Here is a 24,729-nt window from a genome sequence, read left to right on the forward strand (position 1 = left end):
TCATTTATTCAAAGAGTTATTTCTTGAGTCCCTGCTAGAAGGTGGAGAAACGAAAGGAAAGGTCACAGTCATTGCCACGAAGGAACTCAGCCTGTCAAAGCAGCTTCCACAGCAGTAACTCAGGAAGCAAGAACGAAGCTACAAGGACAGGGAGGAACTGCACTGCCTGGACTGCTCAGAGAGTGACAATTGCATAGTTAGCTATTCCCTGAAAAACCGTTAAGGCTATGGGATGACAACAGGAGAAGGCTCTAGAAAGGAACGCAGTGCGCAGATCTGAAGCGCTTGGGCTTTTTGCTCTGACAACCCAAATTGCTTTTGGTGGAAACACAAGGGGACATGCATTTTCTTGCAGCATCAGTTTTATTAAAATGATGTTAAGTCAAAAAGGACACGCACCTTATTAAAATAGGGATGTATTCTGTAGTTGAACACGATGGCATGTGAATCAGAAAGTTATGACAGGAAATGAAATTCCACAGCTGGGCAGGCAGATGGCTTTGGCTCCCACCCCACAAAACCTTGGGGCTGCATTTCCAGGCCCCGAGGTCTCAGGTTCTAGGGCAGGTGGAGAAAACAGTATTTAAGTGTGTGAGAGAAGTGTTTAAAGAGTCAGGTACACAGACTGGGAAGAAATCGTGGCGCTAGGAACTCGGAGTCTGTGCTCTCCTCTGCTCCCCGGACTTCTCATCAGTCCCTAAAGACCCTCCACTAGGTGCCCTTTTGTCACCCCACAACGCCTGGCTAGCTGGAAGCTCCCCTTTTCAACTCCCGGCCCTCGTTGCCAGGGCCACCCTCTTCAACCCCACGCCTGGGCAGCCTCCCAGACGGAAGCTTCGAGGGCGCGGCATGCGTCTGACGTCACTACGCGGCGCCGCCAGATCCGGGGACCGCGCGAAGCCTCACTTTCCCGGAATCCCGGCCGCCGGTGACCGCAGTGGGGAAGTTGGGAGAGGGCGCCGAGCAAAAGTCCCACCCGGCGTGGGGGCTGGTGTGCGGGTCGCCGCGGGAGAGAGGCGCGGTAGGAACAGGTTGTGGGTGCCCCGGGCCAGGGCTGTGGGAATTCCTCGGTGCCGCCCGCTCTGTGACGGCCCTGCCGGCTTTCTCCCTGGCTTGTTGCTAAGGCCGCCAGACTCCGTTGCCAAGGACCTTGGAGCTGCTGAGCCTGAAGGGTGCTGAGCACCCTTCCTTTCCAGAGGTCTGGCTGTGGCGGAGAGTAGCCCTCGTTGGCCTTAATGGAAAACCGGCCGTCTGCCACCACCCTCTCCCCCTATTCCTTAAAAGCAAAACAAAAAAGCTCCCTTTTTTTGTTGCCCCCCCCCCCCCCATACACGTCGCTTATTTTTTAACTTTGACAACAGCCTGGCCTTGAACTATTCTTAAATATTTGGAAATGTATGGTGATGGAGGGGAAGAGGGTAGTAAAATAGAAAGCAAATTTTAAGACTCAGTGCTGTCCCCTTGGATTTACTTTATGGTAAAAAGGAATTGTAATGGGTGGATACTGGGCTCTGTCGCTGCACTCTAGAATTTGAAGGAGCTCTAGAGATGGAGCATGGCTTCTTTAGCAGGGTGCCTATTACACTTTGGGAACTTTCTAAACAATGGATGAGAAAGTAGGAAGAAACGGGGCTTCTGCCCCTTGATAATTTAGCACACTGTGTAGTGTAGTGGTGTCAGAGCGTGGTGCAAGAAGAAAATGCATATGGGGAAGGAAATAGGGTATGTGACCTATCCAAAAATAATGAAATGAAATTATGCTTTCCTATCATTGACACAGATATCCACAGCCCCTTTCAGATGAGCAGATGGGCTGCAGTACCTAAGGAAACTAAGGGAAAGTAAGGGTTCCACTGTGGATCCTGCTTGGTCTGCTTGCTCTCTGATATTATGACATCATTCAGATGTTTGGGTCACGTGGATTCTAGTGCCTATTTAGAATCTTTGTATTGTTTTGTAAAAGTATGAGCTGTGACTGATAATATTTGTAGCACACAATAGTTCTTACCTTTTCACTTCCTCTCATCATTATTACCTCTTTACACCACCCTTCATGTGTTAATGGAAAAGCACTCAAGAGAGTTAAGTGTCAGATAAATTAAGCAGTTTTCTTGTACAGACAACTCCTGTATCAGTCTTGTCAGTGGTATGCTCCCAGATGGATATATGTTTTTAAATACTTTATTTATTTATTTTAGAGTGAGAATGTGAGGGGTGGGGGTATAGAATCTCTATCAGACTCTCTGTTGAGCATGGAGCCAGTCTTGGGGGCTCAATCTCAGGACCTGGAGCAGAAATCAAGAGTTGGATGCTTAACTGAGCGACCTAGGCATCCCTGCCAGATGGATATTATTTTTAATATATTAATATTTTGAGAATACTTAATTTGTAAGATAAAGGGTGATACTTCTAACAATAAGTGAAAAATACTTGTTTTTTGGAAAGAAGCTCTCTAATACAGAATTTTTGAAAGTAGGTATAGAAGTGTTTGCATTGAGTATGTGTGTTTTGATGTTATTGCTGGAAGTTATGTAAGTGTATTACACGTAAAAACTGACCTGTATGCATAAAACCTTTGGGAGCTCAGTTTTCTGGCATGTTTTATGAAAGATTTTTAAATGAAGAGTTTCCTTGGGGCGCCTGGGTGGCTCAGTGGGTTGAAGCCTCTGCCTTCGGCTCAGGTCATGATCCCAGAGTCCTGGGATCGAGCCCCGCATCGGGCTCTCTGCTCAGTGCAGAGCCTGCTTCTCTCTCTCTGCCTGCCTCTCTGCCTACTTGTGATCTCTGTCTGTCAAATAAATAAATAAATAAAATCTAAAAAAATAAATAAATAAATGAAGAGTTTCCATGGCTTTTTGAGCTCATTCAACATATAACATAGCACCTTCCTACTAGTACCTCTCAGGAACATCTTTTTCACATAAAGGAAGGTAGAAGTTTCTTGTTCCAACAAAAACTTTGTAGGTTGGGTAGATAGTGTTGGAAAATATACACCATGATTTGATGGGGCCAGCTCTGCTTTCCTTATATTTCTGGGTAGGATCTTTGTGCTTCTTTTCAGTTATGACAGTTATTAAAATTTATGATCAAAAGGAATATTAATTTATTAGTTTTCACCAACATTAAAAGTAGTTACTTTAATTACCCCCAGTTACAGAGTCAAAGAAACAGAGACAGATTTATTTATTTCTAGATCATACTATTCTTATCAGGACCTTCTCAAAACAGAAATTTGAGACAATAGTAGATTGTCTCTGAATATTCACTGAAATGCAGTGTTAGGTCAACATATTTAAAGCCTGCCTTACCTTATCTTAAAGTAGTATGAAAAATTCAGTGAGGCATTGATTATCAGAATTGTGAAAAATGCCTTGGGAATGAATGTAAAGTAGGATATTGGGAGGTAAGTCATCTGCTAGTAGTAGGATGAGAAAATTAAGTGACTATTTTAAATCAAGAAAATTGCATTTTAAAATTGTTCTGTGTATTAAACAATCCTACATTTAATTTATCCTTCCAAGGCACTTTGAAATGGTCACATCACGTTTGAAATATTTTGGGACTGAATTATGTGGAGTTCCATCCTTGTGAAGATTTCTAATTTGTCAAGTAGATGAAAATCATCTCATGAGGAATCACTGGAAAAAGCATCAGTGTTTATCCTGAAGAAGAGAAAACTAAGGAGTTGAGTCTGTCCCCACATATTTAAAAAACTGTCATTTGGAAGTGGAGGAAGGCTTCACCTGTGTTACCTTAATGAAGATCCTACAGTGTAGTTAATAACAAAAGCTTAAAGTGGGAAATGCTCTAGTGGAAGAATGACTGGAGTGCTATGCAAGTGAAGGAATGGAGTAATCAATTAGCAATAAGCAGGAAACAGTGCAGGAATCAGAGAGCCAAGGAATCAAGAGTGCCAAGAAACAGAGAAGATCAGGAAAGACGGTGTACAGCTTGGGATTGGAGCTAGACCTAGAAATACCAGCAAGCAATTGGGTATATGAATTTGGGTGCGTGTGATGGAGAGTTCTTTGGTAGAGATGAAAATTTAGAAGTAATCTGATTAGGCAGGAAATTATCACTGCGAACTAGAGTCCTCCTGTTAGTAGAAAAGAGGAAAGTGAGGAAGAGGGAGCAATGAACCATCACTGTCTGGTTAAGCAACTGATATCTTACCTTATTTATCCTCAGTAACAGCCTTTATAGGTTTGTATTATTCTCCCCTCTTAATAGGTCTGGAAATCGAGATTTAGGGAGATTAAATAATCTACCTAAATTCATAAACCTGGTAATTGGTAGAGATGAGGATACAGACCCCAATCCGAGCCAATAGCTCCTTCTATCTTATCACACCACATTGATCACATCTGTAGAATCGAGTGTGAGAAGTGAAGGGAAAGAATAGAGAAAGAAGATCTTAAGTTTTTCATCATGAGGGACCAGAAAATTGGTGGTACATTGAATCAGCAAGGGGTCCATAACTTCAGTGTGATGACCTTAGTTTTGGTTATATTCAGTTTAAGGAGCTTGTAATGTACTGAGTAGGAGAGTTCGTTTTGTCCCTTGAAAAACAGGACTTGATACGCCGATGTTAGCATTTGGAACTTTGGAAATAGAGAGGCCAGAGAAGATAGAGATACTAGGGGATGTGCCAACCACTTTCTCCTTTCAGATATCTAGTCCATATTTTCTGAATATAGCCAGAAGTTTGCAGTTGAGTTTCTAAAAACATATTTTGACAGTATGAATGGAAAAAAAGTTTATTCTTATATATCTTATTTTCTTACAGATTGTTTTCCATTTGCTATTATTGATAGTTATTGATGTTCATATAATTTCATATTTTCTCATTAGTCTTTCTGGTATTTTGTTCCATGCCATACCCTTTTTGTATCTCTTTTATTGTATTTTCTATTCTGTTCTGTGTTGGTCTTACGTTCTCAATGAATCCCTCATTCCCCAAATTCTGAAATCAAGTCTCATTCGACTGCAGGAATAAAAGGGAAGCAATGCAGAAATCAGAGTGCCATGGAGTTGTACAGTTGAGAAACAGAAAGGCAGGTACAGAACATTGCTTTTTAAATGAAAAGGTGAATTTTGTTAATAGACATTGTTATACAGATAGATAAGAAGGAGCTTTATCTCTTTCACCTCTTTTTTTGTTGATCTTCCGTTTTTTCCAGGTAGCTGTGATCAAAGGACATCATCAAGCATGCAAATAAAACATAGGACTACAGTTCAACAAAGCAACTCCTCATCTTCAACCAGTTCTCCAGAGACTGCAAGAAAAGTTCATCCTCGACCAAGTGATAAACTTAACCCTAAGACCATTAACCCTGTAGGTAAAAAAGACATTCCTGACTCAGCAGATTTTTTCAAAGTAATAGACATTTAGCAAACTGTTGAACCATTCTGAATGCTGTCCCAAGTTTCTTTTGTTTGTAATTTTTTTTTTTTTTTTTTTGCTTACATTTAAGCTAGTGACAAAAGGCATACGGTAATCATGATGAAGAATGGAAATGATGTGAGTATGGAAGTGAGAAGGTGTAGAGAATAACTAGTTATGGTATATACTATCATATTCATGGATGAGTGTACTAGAGTGTAAAGTAAATTGCACATCAGCTTTATTTTTATTTAATATAGTTCTTTTACTTCCTAACATCAATGAATAAACTTGTATTCAGTTGACATAGGATCAATTACCTGCTTCTAGTTGCATAAACATCTCCGACCATTTTGCTATGATCTATAAATTAGCTCCCCCCAAAATCCCAACTATACTATTAGCCTCCTTTGCCTTCTGACAGCAATTTAATCAGGTTTAAGAAACATGAGATTTATGCCCATGAAAGTGAATAATTATAAGTGTGTGGATCAGTGAATTATCCAAAAAGCGAGCACACCTGTGCTATAAAACCAGGTGGTGTCTGCCCATCCTTGCATAGGGTAAGATGATCATGGTTTCAGCCTTCAAAAGGGATTATGAGAGTGGCTGAGACACTGACTTAGATGGCAGGTGAAATACAGCAAGGATACAATGAATTGGCCAAGGGCAGAAGATTTCTGACTTTACAAATGAAAAGTAGTATAAGCATGTGAGTTTCCTTCTTTCTGTAATTTGCACAGTATCAAGTTGAATTCCTGAAGAATGCCCTACTCTCTTCTTGTTCTTGCTTCTTTTTCCTGTGTTTAGTTGAGAGAATTGATGGTGACACTTGAGTCTTCTTCCTCTCTTTAAGGAAGAACTTTTGAAAGTAGTAATATAAGTAGCCCTAATTTTAAAACTTATTAAAAATGAAGGAAAATTTTGAGAAATAATGGTTTGACCTGAGAAGACAGTATATTATACAAGACAATGTCTAAGATCTGTACAAGCTACCAATCCAAAGTAAGTCAGTTAGAAGTCAGGATAGGGTTCACCACTGGGGAAAAAAGGTAGTTAGGGATTGGGAAGAGGCACTGAGGAGGTTTCTAAGGTGCTGGTAACATTCAGGTATTCCACACCTGAGTATTATTACAACATTGTTTTGGAGAAGTCACTGGTCTGCATACTTATAATTTATGCACATAAATGTGTGTAAGTTTTGAGTATTTCACTTGAATCAAAAGTTTAAAAAAATTTTTTTAACTGAGGATAGTGGGGTGTATTTAATAAGGTTGATTATTTTAGAGTTGAAATATGGTCTGTAGTGATACGGTTAAAAATTGAAGGGACGGGGCACCTGGGTGGCTCAGTCAGTTAAGCGTCTGTGTCTGCCTTCAGCTCAGGTCATGATCCCAGAGTCCTGGGATCGAGCTCCATATGGGCTTTCTGCTCAGCGGGGAGCCTGCTTCTCCCTCTCCAGCCCCCCTGTGCTTGTGTTCCCTCTCTCGCTATCTCTGTGTCATAAATAAATAAAAATCTTAAAAAAAAAAATGAAGGGACAACAGTTTTTTTGTGTGTGTGGTAATGGAATTTTGGTAAAATTGGGTAAAAATTGGCAAAACGAAGCCATTGGTAAAAAAAAAAAATTTGATAATGTGGGACCTGGAGGATGAAAATATGATTATATCTAAAATGAGTTAAAAAGAAAAAGAAAGGAATTGCTTAGAATTTCAATCAGAAATTTTGTCTTGGTGGATGTTTTGGAAATTTAGGGATTATTTATATGACCTATAGGTTCAAAAAGTAAGATCATTTGCTAATAGTTGCTCTGACTAAAAAAAGTATCTATAGCCCTAAGTTGTCTTAACTTTTCCCTCAGTAGAAGAATATTTTTTCAGCTTTCCCTATATAATATGATTACTTGAAAACAGTTTTTTTTTTTTTTTTAAGATTGTATTTATTTATTTGACAGACAGAGATCACAAGTAGGCAGAGAAGCAGGCAGGGTGGGTGGGGGTAAGCAGGCTCCCCACTAAGCAGAGAGCCTGATGTGGGGCCTGAACCCAGGACCCCAGGACCATGATCTGAGCCAAAACAGAGGCTTTAATCCACTAAGCCACCCAGGCGCCCCCAAAACAGTTTTTAAAACATATTTTTCTTAGTAGGAATTTTAATTAGATGAATGAAATATTAGAATTTCTTTGAATTATGCAGAATGTGGATTGAAGTTTATAAATGAATCTCTTATTATAATATTATATGCTAATGAAATTTTCATCTATGTGTTTTAACTTCAAACATGTGCTTTTCCAGAGGAAAAAGAGTTAATTCTAAACTTATGCCCTTAAATGTATTTTTTAATTATTGCATTTATTTTTAAAGATTTTTTAGCTAGTTACATCTTTAAAATAGATTAGTAAGTTTGTACTTTGTAATTTAGACAACTGTATTTCATTTGGTTATATTCAAGTACCATGTGAATTTACTTTTTGTGCCTAAATTATTTGTGTCTCTGATCGACTATGTTGAAATTATGTATGCTGTGATTATTCAGTTGTTGTGATCAGTCGCTTCTTACATGGTCTTTGGGAATACAGACTTAATGTATTCTTAAGGTAATACATAGACAAATGCAAAATTATGAAGTTTTGTATCTAAGCAGACACATCCAGGCATATGTTTGTGAGAGCCTTGTTCTATCTTCAGCTCTATCACCCCTTTCCATCCTAAGCCTTTCTCTTTTAGAGAAGCGTAAAATGAGTTTGGAGAAATTACAGGTTCCCTGACTGTCCAGACATTTGCCTGGAGGACAAGTAGGAGATGTGTTGGAGGCTGAAAACAAATCTGCTTTCTCTATACTTACCTCTCCTTTTCCATGGACCCCTCACCTTGAAAGAACACAGTGGCAGATAGTAGAAAAATGTATTACCTTTACTATATTTATTTGTGATGTTCATTCTTAATAGTATTTATCTGTATTATATTTATTAGACATGTAATTCCAGCTTCCTTCAAGCCTTCCAAAACAAGTTAGGGGTATAAATGAAGTAGAGAACGCGTGTTTGGGGTTCCTGTACTGAGGGGTTGATAATTTTCCTCAGTTTTGTTGCTGAGCAGGTTGATGCACTTGGTACCAGTGTCGTGGGTTGAAAGCCAGGGTGTCCACTCGCCCCTGACCTCATAGGATTAAAGCTGATTAGGTACCTTCACAAAGTGGAGGTGATAATATACTTATCATATTCTTTTCATTTTTTATTTCAGTTTGGTGAACAATCACGAGCTCCTTCTGCATTTGCAGCCATTTACTCTAAGGGAGGGATTCCTTGCAGGTAAAATCAATACAGGTTATAACTGACCATATTATTCAAAATAATTGAGTAAAATCGATAACAGTGTTTAGTTTAAATGTATTGAAATCTTTATTTACTAGGGAGGTTGAAATAGGTACTTTATTCAGGCTTTGGTTGTTGAACTGGTATAGATCGTGGGATATTGTTGAAGAAGATCATTTTAATTCCAAAATAGAATTACCATTAGATCTATAATTTAAGAAATTGAATGAACCAGTTTCTGAAATAATATAAGCCTTCATAGGCTTGGGCAAGTTGCAAATAAATAGCCTATTTTATTTGTAAACTGAAAATTGACAATTGAACAAAACTGTTTCATTATTTTTTGAAATGATATTTCAAAAATTTTAAAAATTACTGAAATTATATTTTTTAGTGACTACATACAGGTATTTTTTCTCAGAAAAAATACCTTTCGGGGTAAACATCAGAACTGTTCTAAAGAAAACAATACAATTACTAATAGAGTGATACCATTTTAAGATTTCACTATCAAGAAACATTTATTTCTTCTAAGTATATCCAGTTTTAACCTGTTCTAGATGATGAAAAATACTATTTTCATTGTAAAAAAAGTAATCACAACATTCTTTCTGTAGTCTAAAATTCAAGAAATACAATTTTTCGTCGTATCTTCAGATTTGGATGCATAAGCTCACATTCTTCATTTTATTCTCATTCTGAGTTGAGACTGTATTTTAAGGTTCTTATACCTCCCTTTCTCACTCCACACAATTATGGTTGCTAAAATAGTAAAAATGTTACCAAGGTCTCTTGATATGAAGAAAATAAGGCTAAAGAAGGTGTCAAGAAGTTGAGAACAACAAAAGGGAAACATTTGAAGGTGATGTGTAAGTTCACTGTCATAATTATGATAGCTCATTGATGTATTCACACATCAAAACATATAAAATTTTATACTTTAAAACCATGTGTAGTTTTTTGAATGTTGTTTTTTTTTTTTTTTTTTAAGATTTTATTTATTTGAGAGAGTGAGCACAACTGGGGGAAGCAGAGGCAGAGGGATAAGCAGCCTCCCCATTAAGCAAGCAGGGAACCTAACAAGGGGCTCAATCCTAGGACCCCAAGATCATGACTGAGCCAAAGGCAGGCACTTAACCAGCTGAGCCACAGAGGCGCCTCTGTTGAATGTTGGTTATGTCTCAGTAAATGTTGTTTAAAACAAAATAAAACAAAACAGCAGTGACTAATTGAAGGGGCTACCACTTTTTAACCTGGTATGGGCTACTTAACCTCCTGCCCTCAGTTTTCTTCCATTTAGCAGGGCTAAAATCTGCCTTGTCTACACAGATCATTAGGATTAAGTGATCCATATATGAAAAATATTGTTCCATATAAAACAAGTTATTGTTTCTCATTCTCATTGTTTGCACATCTGTAGGTTATCTGTTTTAATTATGACTGAAACATGTCAAGTGTAGCATTTGTATTAAGACTCACAGACAGCAGTATGCTTGAGTTCTGAAACTGTAGGCTTAACAAATGTGGAGTTTAGTTTTGCCATCAAACGATTTTACCAGAAGAGTAGGAGTTTGTGAGATTATAGACATTGTTGCATAAGATATCTTTGTAATACCATTTCAAGCTATGGTATCCCTACATGTTATGGAATAGTTCTAGTATGGTTATGTTATAGAAAGGGTAGGAATATGTTAGATAATTACTGTTTAGGATATAATTACGTTGCCCATGTTATGTTCACTGATATTTGTTATTTTAGATTGGTCCATGGTTCAGTGAAACACAGATTACAGTGGGAATGTCCTCCTGAAAATCTTCCATTTGATCCTCTTCTTATTACTTTAGCTGAGGTAAATGTATATATTCCATTTCTCCTGAATGTTTATGGAAAAAAAAAACTTTAAGAATCATATTAAGTATTATTTTGTAATGCATCAGTAAATCTTATTCTTTGCTCTGGAAACAAGAGTCAAGCGATGTCATTAAAATACCACACTCCCTTAGGAATTAATTATGATCAATATATGTTTATTAGAAACTGATTAATCAGGTTTATAAACAACTTAATCTACACAGGATTTTATAGATAAGTGGATGAAATATTCATACTTAATTCCAAAAATAAAAGTACTTAAAGTCATAGGGAATTAGTTATTTCAGTAGAACATCAACAATTTAATCTAAACTGCATCAGATAACGAGTGATCTGTTTCTACACAACCAGTCCTGTTTAATATGAGCATATGTTTCATAGGGAACTGATTTTAACTACTTAAACGTCCTTTTGGAGAAGTCTCTGGGCTTTTGTCTACCTGTACATTTTAAGTACAATATCACGGAGATCATTTTTTAATAGAGGATTTTAGGAAAACTTCTGATCAGTTCCTTTATATTATTTAACATTTTATATCAGGAAAAAGTTGGCAGAGTATTAGCTTGAGGTGGATTAGTGATCTCTTCTGTAAAATTTATTCCTTTTGTTAGAGTCACAAGTTGAGAAATGAATTAATCTGTTGTCTTGTATTTAAGTTATAGATACTGGTCTTTTTTAAGAGTTAAGGATCATTTTTGTTGTCTTTGTTTTTTTTTAATTTATTGCAGAATTATTTTGGTATGATAGTGGTATATTTTTATAGGTAGCCTATTTTGAAATTGAGTTTTGATCAAAGTCTTTTAAACTTGGTATTAAAAACTTAAAATGTGGGGCGCCTGGGTGGCGCAGTGGGTTAAAGCCTGCCCGGCGGGGAGCCTGCTTCCCCCTCTCTCTCTGCCTGCCTCTCTGCCTACTTTTGATCTCTGTCTGTCAAATAAATAAATAAAATCTTTTAAAAATTTAAAAAAATGAAAACCTAAAATCTATCAGTGTTTCATTTGTTCTTTTAAGAATTTTAAACTTTTTGTATATGGTAACAAACCATTCTTTAGATGAATCAGTACTATAGTAACACCTTTGAAAATGTGCCCCAGCTAATCATAACGGGATGGGAATACTTTAATTTGGAGAGTCCCTAGAGGGAGTCTGTGTTTAATGGAGATCACATAAAGTCAGTCCTTTAAATACTTATTTTCCAAACACCATTGCCTTTATTTCTGTGTTGGGTAGATTGTTAGCCTTCACCTCTACTCACTTAACAATGGGGAAGTACTGACAGGACCACCACTATGGAAATCCACTTCACCTCTTGACCTGATTCCTCATCTCTAAAATGAATGGGATCGGGGCACTCTTAAGAGGCTAGAACCTGTGGTGCAAAGTGGTGCTGGTGTGCTTGGCTTGCACAGCTTTCAAAAGCATCCAGGAAAGGAAATGTTTGATCACTGTTGGAAGCAGGTAGTTTGGTCTAGAGGGCAAATTGATTGAAAATTACTATTTTTAGGCATGACTTTGCAGCTAGTTATATTTATTCACAGACAATAAGAAGTCCAACTGAGGGAGTATTACTATTGCTTTTTTTGTTTGATGTTTTTACAGAAAGCCAGATGGCCCTTCTAACTTGACTCAGAGTGATGGGTTAAATCATGAAAGAGTACTATCTAGTAGTTGCTGATGCATTTAGGGTGAAAGAGATTATACAGGTTTTTATTCATATTTTTATTTCACATCCTAAAGTAAAAAAATGACATTTATAATCTTACATTGGTTTTTGAACCTAGGAAATGATGTTTTAAAAATACCTTAATGTAAAATATTTAAATATGAAGGGAACAATATTTTAGAAACTCATTAAACAAGTTGTAAAGTCACTGTAAAGGTAGGAGATCCAATAATTATGCCCTAAAATGGTGGCTATAAACCAGCATTTTAGATGCTTTTAGGCAGTATATGGGAGTATATACAAAATGTTTTTTAGTATCTTAGTGTGTCTTAGGGTGTTTTTTTATTTTTTCTTTTATTTACCTTTCTTTACCTCCTTCTGTTCTCTTTCTTATTTCCTTTATTTTTCCTTTGCTTTTCCTTCCCTTTTTCCCGTTCCTTTGATTTTTAAAACATTTTTCTTTCTTGCTGTGGGTAGAAATTCTTCCTGTCTCATGTATGTCCATTGTTCCACAATTTCTGAGTGTAATTGAAATTGTAATTATTGAAATTATAAATCATGATTAGGAAAACCATAATAAAACTTTATTTTCATTTAGACTAGTGAGGATTCAATTTTGTGTCTTGTTTGTTTCTGTGTTTTGTCTTTGACAGGGTTTGAGGGAGACTAAACATCCATATACCTTTGTGTCGAAGGAGGGTTTTAGAGAATTGCTGTTGGTCCAAGGAGCTCTTGAGAAAGCTGTACCTTTGCTTCCAAGACTGATTCCTGTGCTAAAGGCAGCTCTGGTATTTTCTATTCATTTGGATTTCCTGTGGTCACTTAGACTACTTTATGTCTTTTTTCTTTTAAATTGTATTTATATTGGTCCTTTACCTGTGATTTTGATGCATGTGCAAAATTAGGCCACACTTATTCAGGGACAAATAATTACTTATTTAAGACGCCTTTAGAGGGTATATGAAAGATAGAAGAGTACATTTGGAGTAATTGGAGAAAGTAATAAAACTCATATCAGTCTTGCTGCATGCTGCGATAAGTTTCAGTTAGTGTTTCGGTCAAGCTAGAAATTTATTTTTTTGTTTCTAGATGGTATAGCATTAAAGGTTGGTTATCTTCTGTTTTTGAATGTTCAATCTTACTTTTTTCTGGTTTGACCTTTCTTTTTCTCTAACTTTTCTTTTCTCCTCTTCCCTCTCCTGTCCCAACTAACCCCACAGGTCCACATGGATGATGAAGTGTTTGCAAGAGGACTGAATGCTCTCGTGCAGCTGAGTATAGTCGTTGGTCCTTCTCTAAATGACCATCTGAAACATCTGCTTACAAGTGTAAGTATTGAAAAGATGAGAGAGTGGTTGTGAATGGTGTATCATGCCCTGTCTGTATCTTGTCATGATTCAGTGGCTTCAGATTAATCATTAACTGATTCAGAAATCTTAAAAAAAAATCCATCATTCTTTAAAAAAAATATAGATCAGACCTAGTAGTTCATAAAACATTTTACAAATGTACAGTATTCTCTCTAATTTTTTTTAATGGAAAGCACTTACATGAGCAGAACTTAGGGTTATAAGAACAAGCAAGCAGAAGTTCAATGGACAAAAATTAAAGGACAGTATAATGATATTATGCCCATGTTGATTAGTCATGAATTATAAGGACGCCTCCTGTAGGGGTATATACCTGTGATTGTGCATTGCCACAGCCATGTTTTTCATCTTTGTTTTTCCCTGTAAGTTTTTTAGTGAGTCTGTAAATAGTATTCAGGATGAGACTTTTTTTCCTCTTAAGTGTAGTTTAATCCTGAGGACAAGTATTCACTTGGATACTGGACAGTTTAGCAAGTCCCCAAGACAACACATAGGTTGCTAGAAGGACTCATGAGACTCAGAAAAGCTGTTATTTAGTCTTTCAGTTTATTGCAGTTAATAATATACAGAAAGAATACCAGTTAAAATCAATGAAGGAAGGAGGTACATAGAGCAGAGCCCAGGAAGGACCAAGTGTGGAGCATCCACTTGTCCTTCCTCCCAACAGAGTTGTGTGGACAGTGCTGGTCTTTTCCAGCAAGGATATGTGGCAACACACAAGGAGTATTGCCATCCTGAGAAACTCACCTCAGTGTGGTGTCCAGGCATGCATGTTCATGTTAGGGGCCTACCATGCCAGCATGACTGGCTGTATGCATGGCTGACCTTAGTCTCCAGCCTCTCCAGAAGTTGAGTTGAGTTGTGGCCCAAGGCCCCCCGGGAAACAAAGATACTCTTACCTGGCAGGTCATACCAAGGGAGTAGGGTTTCCATCTAGGAGCCAGGGAGAAAAACCAGTCCTTTCTTTAGGCAGAGTTAATCCTTTACTGCACACACTGATAAACAATTGAAAGTCCTTGCTGGAATAACCCACAGCCAGAATTTCTGTGTTCATCTTTCTGTAGTTCAGAGTTGAAGCATGTATTTTGATCATAGTTCCACTGTTTTTTTTCCCCGGACCCATTTATCTGAGAGATCCCAGAACTTTAACTTCTTATTCTACAGAGACTAATACACTCCAGAAACATTTGACCAAGCCTGTCAAAAGTAGGGATGATAGTGAATCTATCAGGACTGCTGTGCTGAGTCTAGGAATGGTGGGAGATGAATTCCCACCAGCACCAGGTGCTTGATAGGGAGAAGACACGTGGGAATGGACTCTGAAACTTTAGTATGTGGGAAGCCTTGGGAACGAAGGAAGAAAATCCTGGCAGGTTTTTGCTTATAATGTTTAGATCAGCAGGTTGTCCCTGAATAAACACAGGAATTTCACCCTAACAAATAAAATGGCTCATTTTAGATTGATTGCTCCAGTCAGACAAGCAATATTTTAACAAATCTGTTGCTCTCTGGCCTCCCATTTTGTGCCAATTATTATGCTATAGGCACTTAGACTATAATGCTGAACAAAAAACGATATGCTCTCTGCCCTTGTGGAGATTGGTTTCTGTTTTTTTTGGGAGAAATAAGTAGCAAGGACATCCACTGAGAAAGTTGGAATGAGGTGAAGGGAATGTGATATACAAGAAAAGGAATCACATGGATCCTTCCTGCACTTGAAGTTGAGCAAGGCCCAGAACCTTCACTTCCTAAATATTCCTAAATAGCCTCCCAATCCCACCCATCAGGGCAGAAAGAAAAAAGCCAGATTAACAACTAAACTATGTAAGTTTCTTTATTTGTTTTAATTTTTCTGGGCCAGTAGCATTAATGTTTGGTCACTCACATTCTTCTCCAGAACCCTGCTTTTTCTTATATTGGACTGACTTAAGGGGGCCTTTCACCTTCTGGAGTGTCAGCACTCTGGGAAGGTCTGGTTAACACACAGACGTTCACATGCCAGTGGTATTCCATAGCCGAAATAGGCCATGTGGGTTTAAATCTTGGTCTGTTAGTGCACACCACCAAGAGACAGGCACCCCTGACAATCCATTGAGGTGCTTTGGTGCTCCTTCCTTACCTCACTTAACCCCTGTTAGCCAGAAAGACTCCATTTTGATTTACATATATTTTTGTTTATAGACCTCTGCATTAGATGTTATTTGAAGGGGTTCCTTGACTAGAAAAAGAATTTCAAAACCAGTTACTGAGCCCATATACAACTCATTTTATTCATAGGCAAAATAAGTCACATCCTTTCTTAGCTTCAGTTCAGACCTCCACTGACCCTGGTGGAAAGAGGAAATAAATCTTGATAAAAATGCAGAACCAAGGCCTTTGCTCAGAGATCCTGGTTAAGTAATTATGGTGTAGGACCCTAGAATTCTAGTACTTTTTGAGTAAGGATATCAGATGATTCTGGAGGTAGTGCTTCATGGATCTGCCCATAAGCCACTGCTCCTCGGTAGTGGGGTCTGCAGAAAGCAAACCAAAGATCTGATTTTGCAAGGGGTACTTTTTCTTTTTCTTTTTCTTTTTCTTTTCCTTTTCTCTTCTCTTCTTTTCTTTTTTTAATCCATGCTGGGCATGGAGCCCAGTGAGGGGCTTCAACTCGTGACCCTGAGATCAAGACCTGAGGTGAGATCAAGAGTTGGAAGCCCAATTGACCGAGCCCGTGAGGTACCCCAAGAGGCACTTTTTCTTGTCCATCCCTAGGGCTATCTGTCCTCTCATTTAGAGTTGCTTTTCTCACATTTTTATCTCTTTTTTTTTTTTTTTTAAAGATTTTATTTATTTATTTGACAGACAGAAATCACAAGTAGGCAGAGAAGCAGGCGGGGGGTGGGGAGCAGACTCCCTGCTGAGCAGAGAGCCCCATGTGGGGCTGGATCCCAGGACCCTGGGATCATGACCTGAGCCGAACAGAGGCTTTAACCCACTGAGCCACCCAGGCGCCCCTCACATTTTTATCTTTTGGGGAATATTCTGACCCTTCCTCATCTTTATTTTTGACCTGACTCAAGAAGGGCTTCTAACTCAGTGCTCAGTGATGGGAAGCAGTCTTGGGTTTCTTCCATCCATGTGAAGAGGAACAACCAGAAACCAAGTCTAGGGCAGGCCCTTATAAGTATTTGATCACTGACTAATTCTTGCATGGGCTTCATTTGTATTCCCAGAAAGTGGAGCCATGATCAAGTCTTGCTCTAGGCTGAAATGTTTAGGTCTTTGGATGAGTAGAGTAATTGAGACATTTGGTGGGAGAACACTATTATAGGTTGTACCTGATGATCTGAATTGCTGTTTTTTCCTCTTTGTTCGTATGATACTATCTTCCCTCACCTTGTGCTCTCCCTTTTCAGTCAGACTTCCACCTTTCTATCTAAAGCCCATTCAAGCCGTGCCTAGGGACAGGTGGTCTTGTGGTTTGTAGTCTGAATGTCCTAACTGTTAGAGGGTCATTCATGTGAATGCTCTCTCCTTTTTGTCTCTTCCCTTTCTTACACTGTAGGAAACATGTGTTTTAAGAGGTTTAGCTTTCCATCATGGTCCTCCAAATGCTCTTGCAAAATACAAAATGGAAAAGTATGCAGTTTCATAGAAAACTTACACTGGATACCATACTGTACCAGATTTTATAGGATTCACATGATTTGAAATAATATGAATTCTCTTTTAACAAATTTAATGGGTCTATTATGTATAAATTTCAATGAGATATTTTCTGAAAGAAGCCTTGGAGTCTAAAACAAATGAAATGGTATTTGGGTACTTCTATACAGTAAGGTCTCAGTGGTTTTATTTCTAGTTAGCATACTCTTTAGTGAAGTTTACTTAAGCCTGGGGTGAATATTGTTGATTTTCAAATCATTTCATTCTCCCAATCTTACTTTAAAAGCTTTCCAAGAGACTGAGGGATAAGAAATTCAAAGAGCCAATCACCAGTGCATTACAGAAGCTAGAACAGCATGGTGGAAATGTAAGTAAAACATTATTCCTTAAGTCATATATATATATATTTTTTTTTTCTTTTACACTACAAAATTGTCTATATATAATGTATTATTTCAGCCATAAGTAATCATGTGGAGTTCATAGTATTTTCATATGAGAGCTCAGAGTTTCTGTCTTGCATGGATCATAGTTTTTGAACATTGGGACCCAGACCAGACTGTGTAAATGCTGGGCCTATACACTTTGTCTGTGCTTATGTGGCACTCCATGTGGTGCAGATTTGCAGGGTTTTTTTTATTTTGGATGTTTTTGCTTAGACCATAGGAAAGTTCAGAGAAGAAACAGATTAATGTAGAGAGCTCATTGAAGAATGTACTTTTTTTTCTTTCATTTGCCGTCTTTTCTGTCTAAAAAATTGACAGTTTTCCCATCCAAGGATTGAAATGCGATCCCCAAATGGCTGTAATACCATGTCTGGAAGTGCACATGTTCTGGAACATGCGTGTGCACATGCATACACATGCAAGAATGCAGGAGTCTTGCAAGCAAGAGTGGGAGGGAGGGAATCTCATTATTTTCTGTGTGGTGTCAAATAAGTAGGTTAATTGAATTTTCATCTTTTAAAGAAGTGTTCATGTCATGTAGTCTTGGAAGTATTTCTGTAAAGCAGTGATCCCACCTTGTTTGGAGATTACATTTAATCAGATCTGAATGATAACGTTGCATGTGATTATTTTAGTATTGTAGAACTTAGTTTCATTGGAGGTACTTTCTAAAGGAATTATAAAGAAAATTTGTGTGACCATATACAGTTTTAAAATGGCAGAAGTGTTAGTTTAAGCTTTGTGTAAATTACCTAATTTGACCAATTCCAGTGACTTAAAATTGGTTATATTCTTCTCATGAGAAATGCTTAGAAAAAAGTTTAGGAGGAGGAAGTAAGTCCCTAGATTTCTTTGTTGTGTGTGGAGGATTAGCATTCAGACACCTTGTTGAGATGTACAAAACCATCTCCTAGCCCATCCAGTGTCTCTCAGCAAAAAGGACATTCTTTTTGCTTGCAAATGCACTTCTGAGAATTGGAAAGCAAAATAATTTGTCATTTCCTCCCCTGTGAAATGCAAGTAAACAGATGCTAAATATTGATGGCACAGCTTTCAATCTGAAACTCTCCCTAGGTGTTTTTCACACTTTCTGTGGAATGGGGCAAAAGGAAAGGGACTGGCCCAGTGCGTTAGATTTCAAGGGTGAATGCGGAGGAGGGAATAGTTTTCAAGTAAATAAACTTGAAAGGGGAATACAGAGGGATGTAGATGACCAGCCCAGGGCCACAGAGGTAGCTAACAAGGAGTTCCTGTTACTGCCACTTATTCTCATTAGTTTGGAATCCTGCTAATACAGAATTTTAAAAAATGATGACGTTAAGTATTGTGTATTCCTTTAGACTTTTTCTCATTTGTCTAAAGTCTTACATGATATTTTAATTAATAATTATATTTGATCAGAGATTTCTGTTGGGATACCATTAATATAATTATTGATCATACTTTCTGGTGGCCTAATGACCATCATGCTTGCTTTTGGTACTTTATAATCTTTCATGAAATTAATAAATGCTGTTCTTTCCCTACTAAAACCTTAAAATGTCTATATATCTTTCTTTTTCTTTAAATAGTAGAGATGAGTCTTTAAAAGGGTCTTCTCAGTATTGCAGTTTCTCATTTCTTGGGGCTTGTGTGTCCCCCAGTGATAGAAACAGTCAACTTCTGGGGAGACAGGAAAGTCTGCTCCAGGCACATTCTCATTTTCTTACAACTGATCAGTTTGCTACCTGCCTTAAGTAGCATTCATTTCACTCTTACCTTGATTTAATTTTCGTCCTAAATTATAGGCACTATACTTCTACACACCACAATCTTGATTGAGCATGTGGGAAGTTACTACATGTCGGGGCCTCAGTTGGGTGTTATTTATTTATTTATTTATTTATTTATTTACAGATTTTATTTCTTTATTCGAGAGAAAGAGAATGAGTGGTGGCGAGGGGCAGAGGGAGAGGGACAAGCAGGCTCTGCACTGAGCAGGAAGCCCCACGATGGCTTGACCCCAGGACCCTGAGATCATGACTTGAGCCGAAGGCAGAGGCTTAACAGACTGTACCACCCAGGCAGGCGACCCTCAGTTGAGTACTTTCTGGACATTAAACTCACTGAATCCTCACTGATGCTCTCAGGGGTAAATTTGTTGTTATTACCCTTTAAAGATCTAGAAACTGTCTCAGAAATAAATAGCCCCAGATTTGATAGTGAAGTGACTGGCAGAAGCTGGATTCAAATACTGGTGGTATGGTTCCTAACTACTTCCTTAGTTCAGTACTTTTTTTTTTTTAATGGTAGGAGACAACCTGTATTTTACTCAACTGAGAAAAAAGTTCACTTCTCATTCCATCATTCTGTTCCCATTCCATTTTGTTTGTTTTGAGTTTTGGATACTCTTTTAAGCATGCTCCTATAGGTGGAATACCTATTAGGAGAACCCTTTGTGATAGTAATGAAGCTGTTTTTTTCTGTTGACAGGGAAGCCTTATCATCATCAAATCCAAAATTCCAACATACTGCTCCATATGCTATTGAAGAAGGGAGCCCACAGAAATATTGTTACTCCCTGGTGACAGGTGTTAAGTGGTGACCATAGGTACCTTTGGAACCTTTTCAGATTTACTTCCGTTTATTCTTCTGTCAGTCACAGCCACCGTTCATTATTTACTTCATTAAGATGAGTATACAGTACCACTGAATCATAGTAAAAGTTATTCATCAACAACAAAAATAGTATGGTCAATGATGGAAAACTATTAAAAACAGTTCTATAATAGTACAATTTTGTGGGGTTGGTTTTTCATATTTTACAGTTTGGTATGAACAACCATTATTGGGTTATAGCAGATGTGTTTGTATTTATTTTCTAGTGCCTTTCTTTAATAATAGCCCTTTTCACAATCATTTTGTAGCTGTGTACTTATTTTTAGACGTTTTGTCATTTCTTGGGTTTTATACTTATCAATGCTATAGAAATTTAAAGTAGTGGACAAACATTTGTGAATTCACTGTTAATTATTGTCTGTAAATATGTATTTTATGGTGTAGGATACTTGGAAAAATTTCATTCCAGAGTATTCTAGTTTAAGACATTTTTTTAAATATGTAAATTCTCTTGTATGTTATTTATTACACCTCTTTAAAACTATCTAAACTTTAGGAGTTGTTTATATTTAAGTAAATGTTATTTTTGTATCCCATAGTCTGAAAATACTGGAGATACTCATTTCTTGAAGATACTCAGAAATTAAAATCTTAAAACTCTTAAATGTACCCAGTGATTTTGTTGTGTTTACTTAAGTTTAACAATTAATTTAATTGGAAAGTCTTTCAAGACCTACTTGATAGGCATAGTTCTCAGTGATGACATTGTAGGAGCTGACCCTGGATCATTCTACAAGAGAAAGGAATAAGAGTGAGAAAGAGCAAACAGGAATAAGACTTTCCATCCTACGGGAAAGAAGGGAGGCTATAGGGACATGAATAGCCACACCAGATCCAAAGCAGACTTACTTTTGGAGGGATGGAGATTAGGGTTACTCTTTTATTTGGGGGAGCAGCCATATTATATCTCAGCACCGCTGAAGAACACCTTGCTCCATCCCTCAAATACGTGGAGTGACCTCTTTGCAATTCTCATTGCAGATACAGTCTCACAGCTGGAATTTAAAAGAGTACAAATAATTTCTGAAGAGTCCTAATTGCAGAAATGCTTGTTTATCCCTCGGAGCTCTTGTCCTTCCTGGTCCTCCTGTCTGGGATATTCTCTTCTTGGGTCTCTATTCACCTGTTACATCCTTAGATCATATTAAGCTAAAACGAGCACCTGCTTTTACTCTTCTCCAGCGTACTTAGCGCCACCATAAGGCAAAGATATGTACAATCCTCCAGTGCCATAAGAAAAACACAGCATTTTTAATTTAGTATTTATAAAATTTGTTGAAATAAATGCATATAACATAGACCAGTAGAGTTATAAACATTTTATTTGCTTTTATTTTTTTGAAATACAAAATGTGCACATTGAGTTTACACAAACACGCGATGGCAAATTTCAGTGTACATGTATTGTACTACTCTTAATTTCTACACTGGTGATAGCAGGGCAGCTTTCAACATCCTATCTCTACACCAGAATAGATAACCTGATTTATTGTTGCAAAAACAGTTGCATATTTCCTCCTACTGTAGCTTCTTGTTCTTTATGAGAATTCTGCAAAACAGGGAGGGTGTTTGTATCCTTAGTAGTGTTGTGGCAACTTTACGATTTTGGCTTATGATCAGCAAAAAGAATCTGAATTGTTGGAGTTCTATGATGAGCAAAATCATAATACAGTCCACGTAAATTGCTTAGCATTTATTTTCATTTTCAGTGAAGTTTTGGTATGGTAGTTCTGGATAGAATGGACTCACTGATGGTTTCAAACTGAATTCTGCTTTCTCTCTGTCCTCTGTAGGCATGGGGGTAGTCCAGGTCTCTTTGGCCCTGAATGGTATGTAAAACAAAGGTACCTTGAAGGAGTCAAGGGAAAGGGGATGGAATAGGCCTTCAATGCTGTTAGGAATTACTTGGCATTAAGTATTACCATGTAACAGAGGGCAGATATCTTGACCCTTTGCATATACCTATGAACATCTTTGCTTTGTTCCACACCTTCTGGGACCTCCACATAATGACACAATAGAAAACAGTCAACCTGTAGGATTGGACAAATCCAAAATTATATACATCAGGTAGGCCTTGGCTATAATATGTATTATGAAAAATTAAGAAATGCTTATTAAATAAGCTTTATTAGGCATATGCTGACATCTGGTGATGAACTAATTTGTTTCATGTTATAAAAAATGCCAGATAAATGAATATCTTTAACAGAAGGCAGCAAATCCATAGAAACTGGGACTGTGTGTTTGTTTTTTAATTATAGTAATCTTGTTTACTTAGTGTATAAATGGAATTACAGCATACAAACATGGAAATTAATTTTTTGGAAATTAAATGCAGATGCCAATATTTTAGAAAACCATTTAAAATCCTGGGGCTGAATACATCCGGTTGAGTAGCAAAAACCACTGATATTTTAAAATCACTGATAATGTGAAAGCTCAATAATCCCATGGCTAAAGAATCAATAAAACTATATGCCAGATTCTAATTGGAATAGTCACAGGGTATGAAATGACTTAGAACATCCCATGAACTCAGTGGCATTATGAAAAGGATGCAAATTTGTAACTGGAAAACTCAAATCTTTTGGGAATTGCTTTATATTAAAACAAAGCTTGTTTGCATAATATGCCTCAGTGTAAAGCTGAGCAATCTATGCTAAGAGTGGTAGCTCCAACTTTAAGTGTGGTAGAATAGTTCACATTTGTCTTTTTGATTGAGGATGCTTTTAACAAGTTAAATCACATTTTCAAAGAGCTGCATGGAGCGCATTATGTTTTCATCCTGTAAGGGAGAAGCACAGTGGGATTAAATTAAGTATCTCTGCAAGGGAAAGTACACTGTTTTGCCTCTAAGTACTGCCTCCCCCACTACTGCTTAAACCAAAAGCTCAAATACTAAGTGTTTGCAAATATAAATACCATCCTTTCATTTTCCATAGAGATAAGTATGGAGAGCCCATTTTACATTTTGTTGAATCTGCAGGCTTTAAATATTTCATTTGAATCTTACTTCTGTTAATAGAGAATATTTCTCAAATTGGAATGCCAGAATGGACAGTAGAGAGGCGCTGAGGGTAGGACCAAAAATAAGTGAGCACAAGCAAATTTGGGGATTCCAGGTAGATTGTAGGCCAAGTCACAGAGCCTTGTACATGTAGAAGGAAACAGGGTTTGTGTGTGAGCTAAGAGCCAACTCCATTCAGGATTGGAGTTTGGGGGTTGGGAGACCTGTCTATAGTCCTTTCACCTCTCTCTCTGGGTCTGTGGGGCCTTTAGGAGCCTTTAAAAATTGCCAGGGAAGGGATTGTTTGAGAGCCACCTTTGGCCCATGGTTGTGTTCAATTTAGCATATTCCTTAGAAACCAGGGGATAAACTCTGTGCATTATAGGGGCACTTGGAAATTGTGAATGGCACTTGGTGAGCTGCTTATAGTAATGGTAAATAGTAGCTGACCTTGTGCTAACTTCTGGGGCTAGAAGCAAAGGAACAGCCCCAGCAGACTGATGACACCAACTTAATGCTCTTAAAGACCACCATGTCAAAATATGAGTTGGAAAGCAAGCAGAAACCAAGAAAGGGAAAGTGTATCAATTCAAAAATTAAAAAAGCTAAAGTATCAACTAACCTCATTGTCTCTATATTTTATTTTAAAGTATTTATTCTTAATTCTTAATCTTAGTAATTCTTAATGCTCCACCCATGCATCAAGTCAAATAATTATAGATAAGCTAAAACTGATCTCCCACCAGATGATGGAAAGCCACTTTGGATTTCCCCTCTGAATTTTCCACTCTTTATTTTTTATGACTGAAGACCATTACTGGTTCAACCAAAAAGCCATTTCTGGTGCTCATATATTAAAGCAATGTGTTCTCCGCAGAAACTGGTTGTACACTTGGCCTGTGATGTATACTTTGCTGTACTGGAATTCTCAGTCTATGGAGATAATACGTTATACGCTCAGTGTGAAAAAAGAGCAGTTCGAATTTCACATATGTTTTAACCCTCAGTGATAAATACTCTCTAAAGGATTTAGGAAAGAAAAATGCAGTGTATGTGTAACATTGTATGTTTAGGGGTTTCTGCATAGTTCTCCTCAGGGTAGGCACTCTTTAAATGTAAATTATTTGAATTATAAATTGATGCCGGTTTTCAGAGTGGTAGGCTTCTCTCAGCTGTGTACAAGTGGTAAGGTTAGGTCAGCTTTGTATTTTGCTCAGTTCATGGTGACTAACTGACTCTACTTAGTCTGGCTATTCTGAAAACAAAAGGGTTACTTACTTTTTGGCAACTTTCAATGAACTCATCTATGGTAACAACTCCATCTTTATTTTTGTCCATTTTCTGTTCAGGAAGAAAAGAACAAA

General features: G+C 37.6%; 2 protein-coding genes across 9 annotated transcripts in view; one reads left to right on the forward strand and one right to left on the reverse strand.

Moving 5' to 3' along the window:
- Positions 1-876: 876 nt before the first annotated feature.
- PACRGL (parkin coregulated like) lies at positions 877-20,955 on the forward strand. 4 transcript variants are annotated; one of them, XM_059395843.1, is made up of 10 exons: positions 877-1,021; positions 4,991-5,058; positions 5,181-5,339; positions 5,475-5,521; positions 8,627-8,694; positions 10,457-10,547; positions 12,887-13,021; positions 13,454-13,561; positions 17,538-17,618; positions 20,170-20,955. In XM_059395843.1, the coding sequence occupies exons 2-10, from the start codon at positions 5,007-5,009 to the stop codon at positions 20,224-20,226; spliced, it is 798 nt and encodes a 265-aa protein (XP_059251826.1). In that variant the 5' UTR covers positions 877-1,021; positions 4,991-5,006; the 3' UTR covers positions 20,227-20,955. The 4 variants fall into 4 exon arrangements, with proteins under 4 accessions (XP_059251826.1, XP_059251844.1, XP_059251831.1 ...); XM_059395861.1 differs by having other exon boundaries at positions 5,185-5,339; XM_059395848.1 differs by lacking the exon at positions 20,170-20,955 and adding an exon at positions 19,594-20,158.
- A 704-nt stretch (positions 20,956-21,659) lies between these two features.
- Positions 21,660-24,729, reverse strand: part of KCNIP4 (potassium voltage-gated channel interacting protein 4) — a 1,175,184-nt gene continuing 1,172,114 nt past the window's right edge. For all 5 annotated transcript variants that reach the window (XM_059381719.1, XM_059381728.1, XM_059381710.1 and 2 more), the window contains 2 exons: positions 24,644-24,706; positions 21,660-23,143 (listed from right to left, as the gene is read on the reverse strand). In XM_059381719.1, coding sequence (XP_059237702.1) covers positions 23,096-23,143; positions 24,644-24,706 — 111 coding nt within the window. In that variant the 3' untranslated portion in view covers positions 21,660-23,095. The remainder of the gene's footprint in view (positions 23,144-24,643; positions 24,707-24,729) is intronic.

Source organism: Mustela nigripes, chromosome 1 (assembly GCF_022355385.1).
Source record: "Mustela nigripes isolate SB6536 chromosome 1, MUSNIG.SB6536, whole genome shotgun sequence".
Classification (NCBI taxonomy): Eukaryota; Metazoa; Chordata; class Mammalia; order Carnivora; family Mustelidae; genus Mustela; species Mustela nigripes.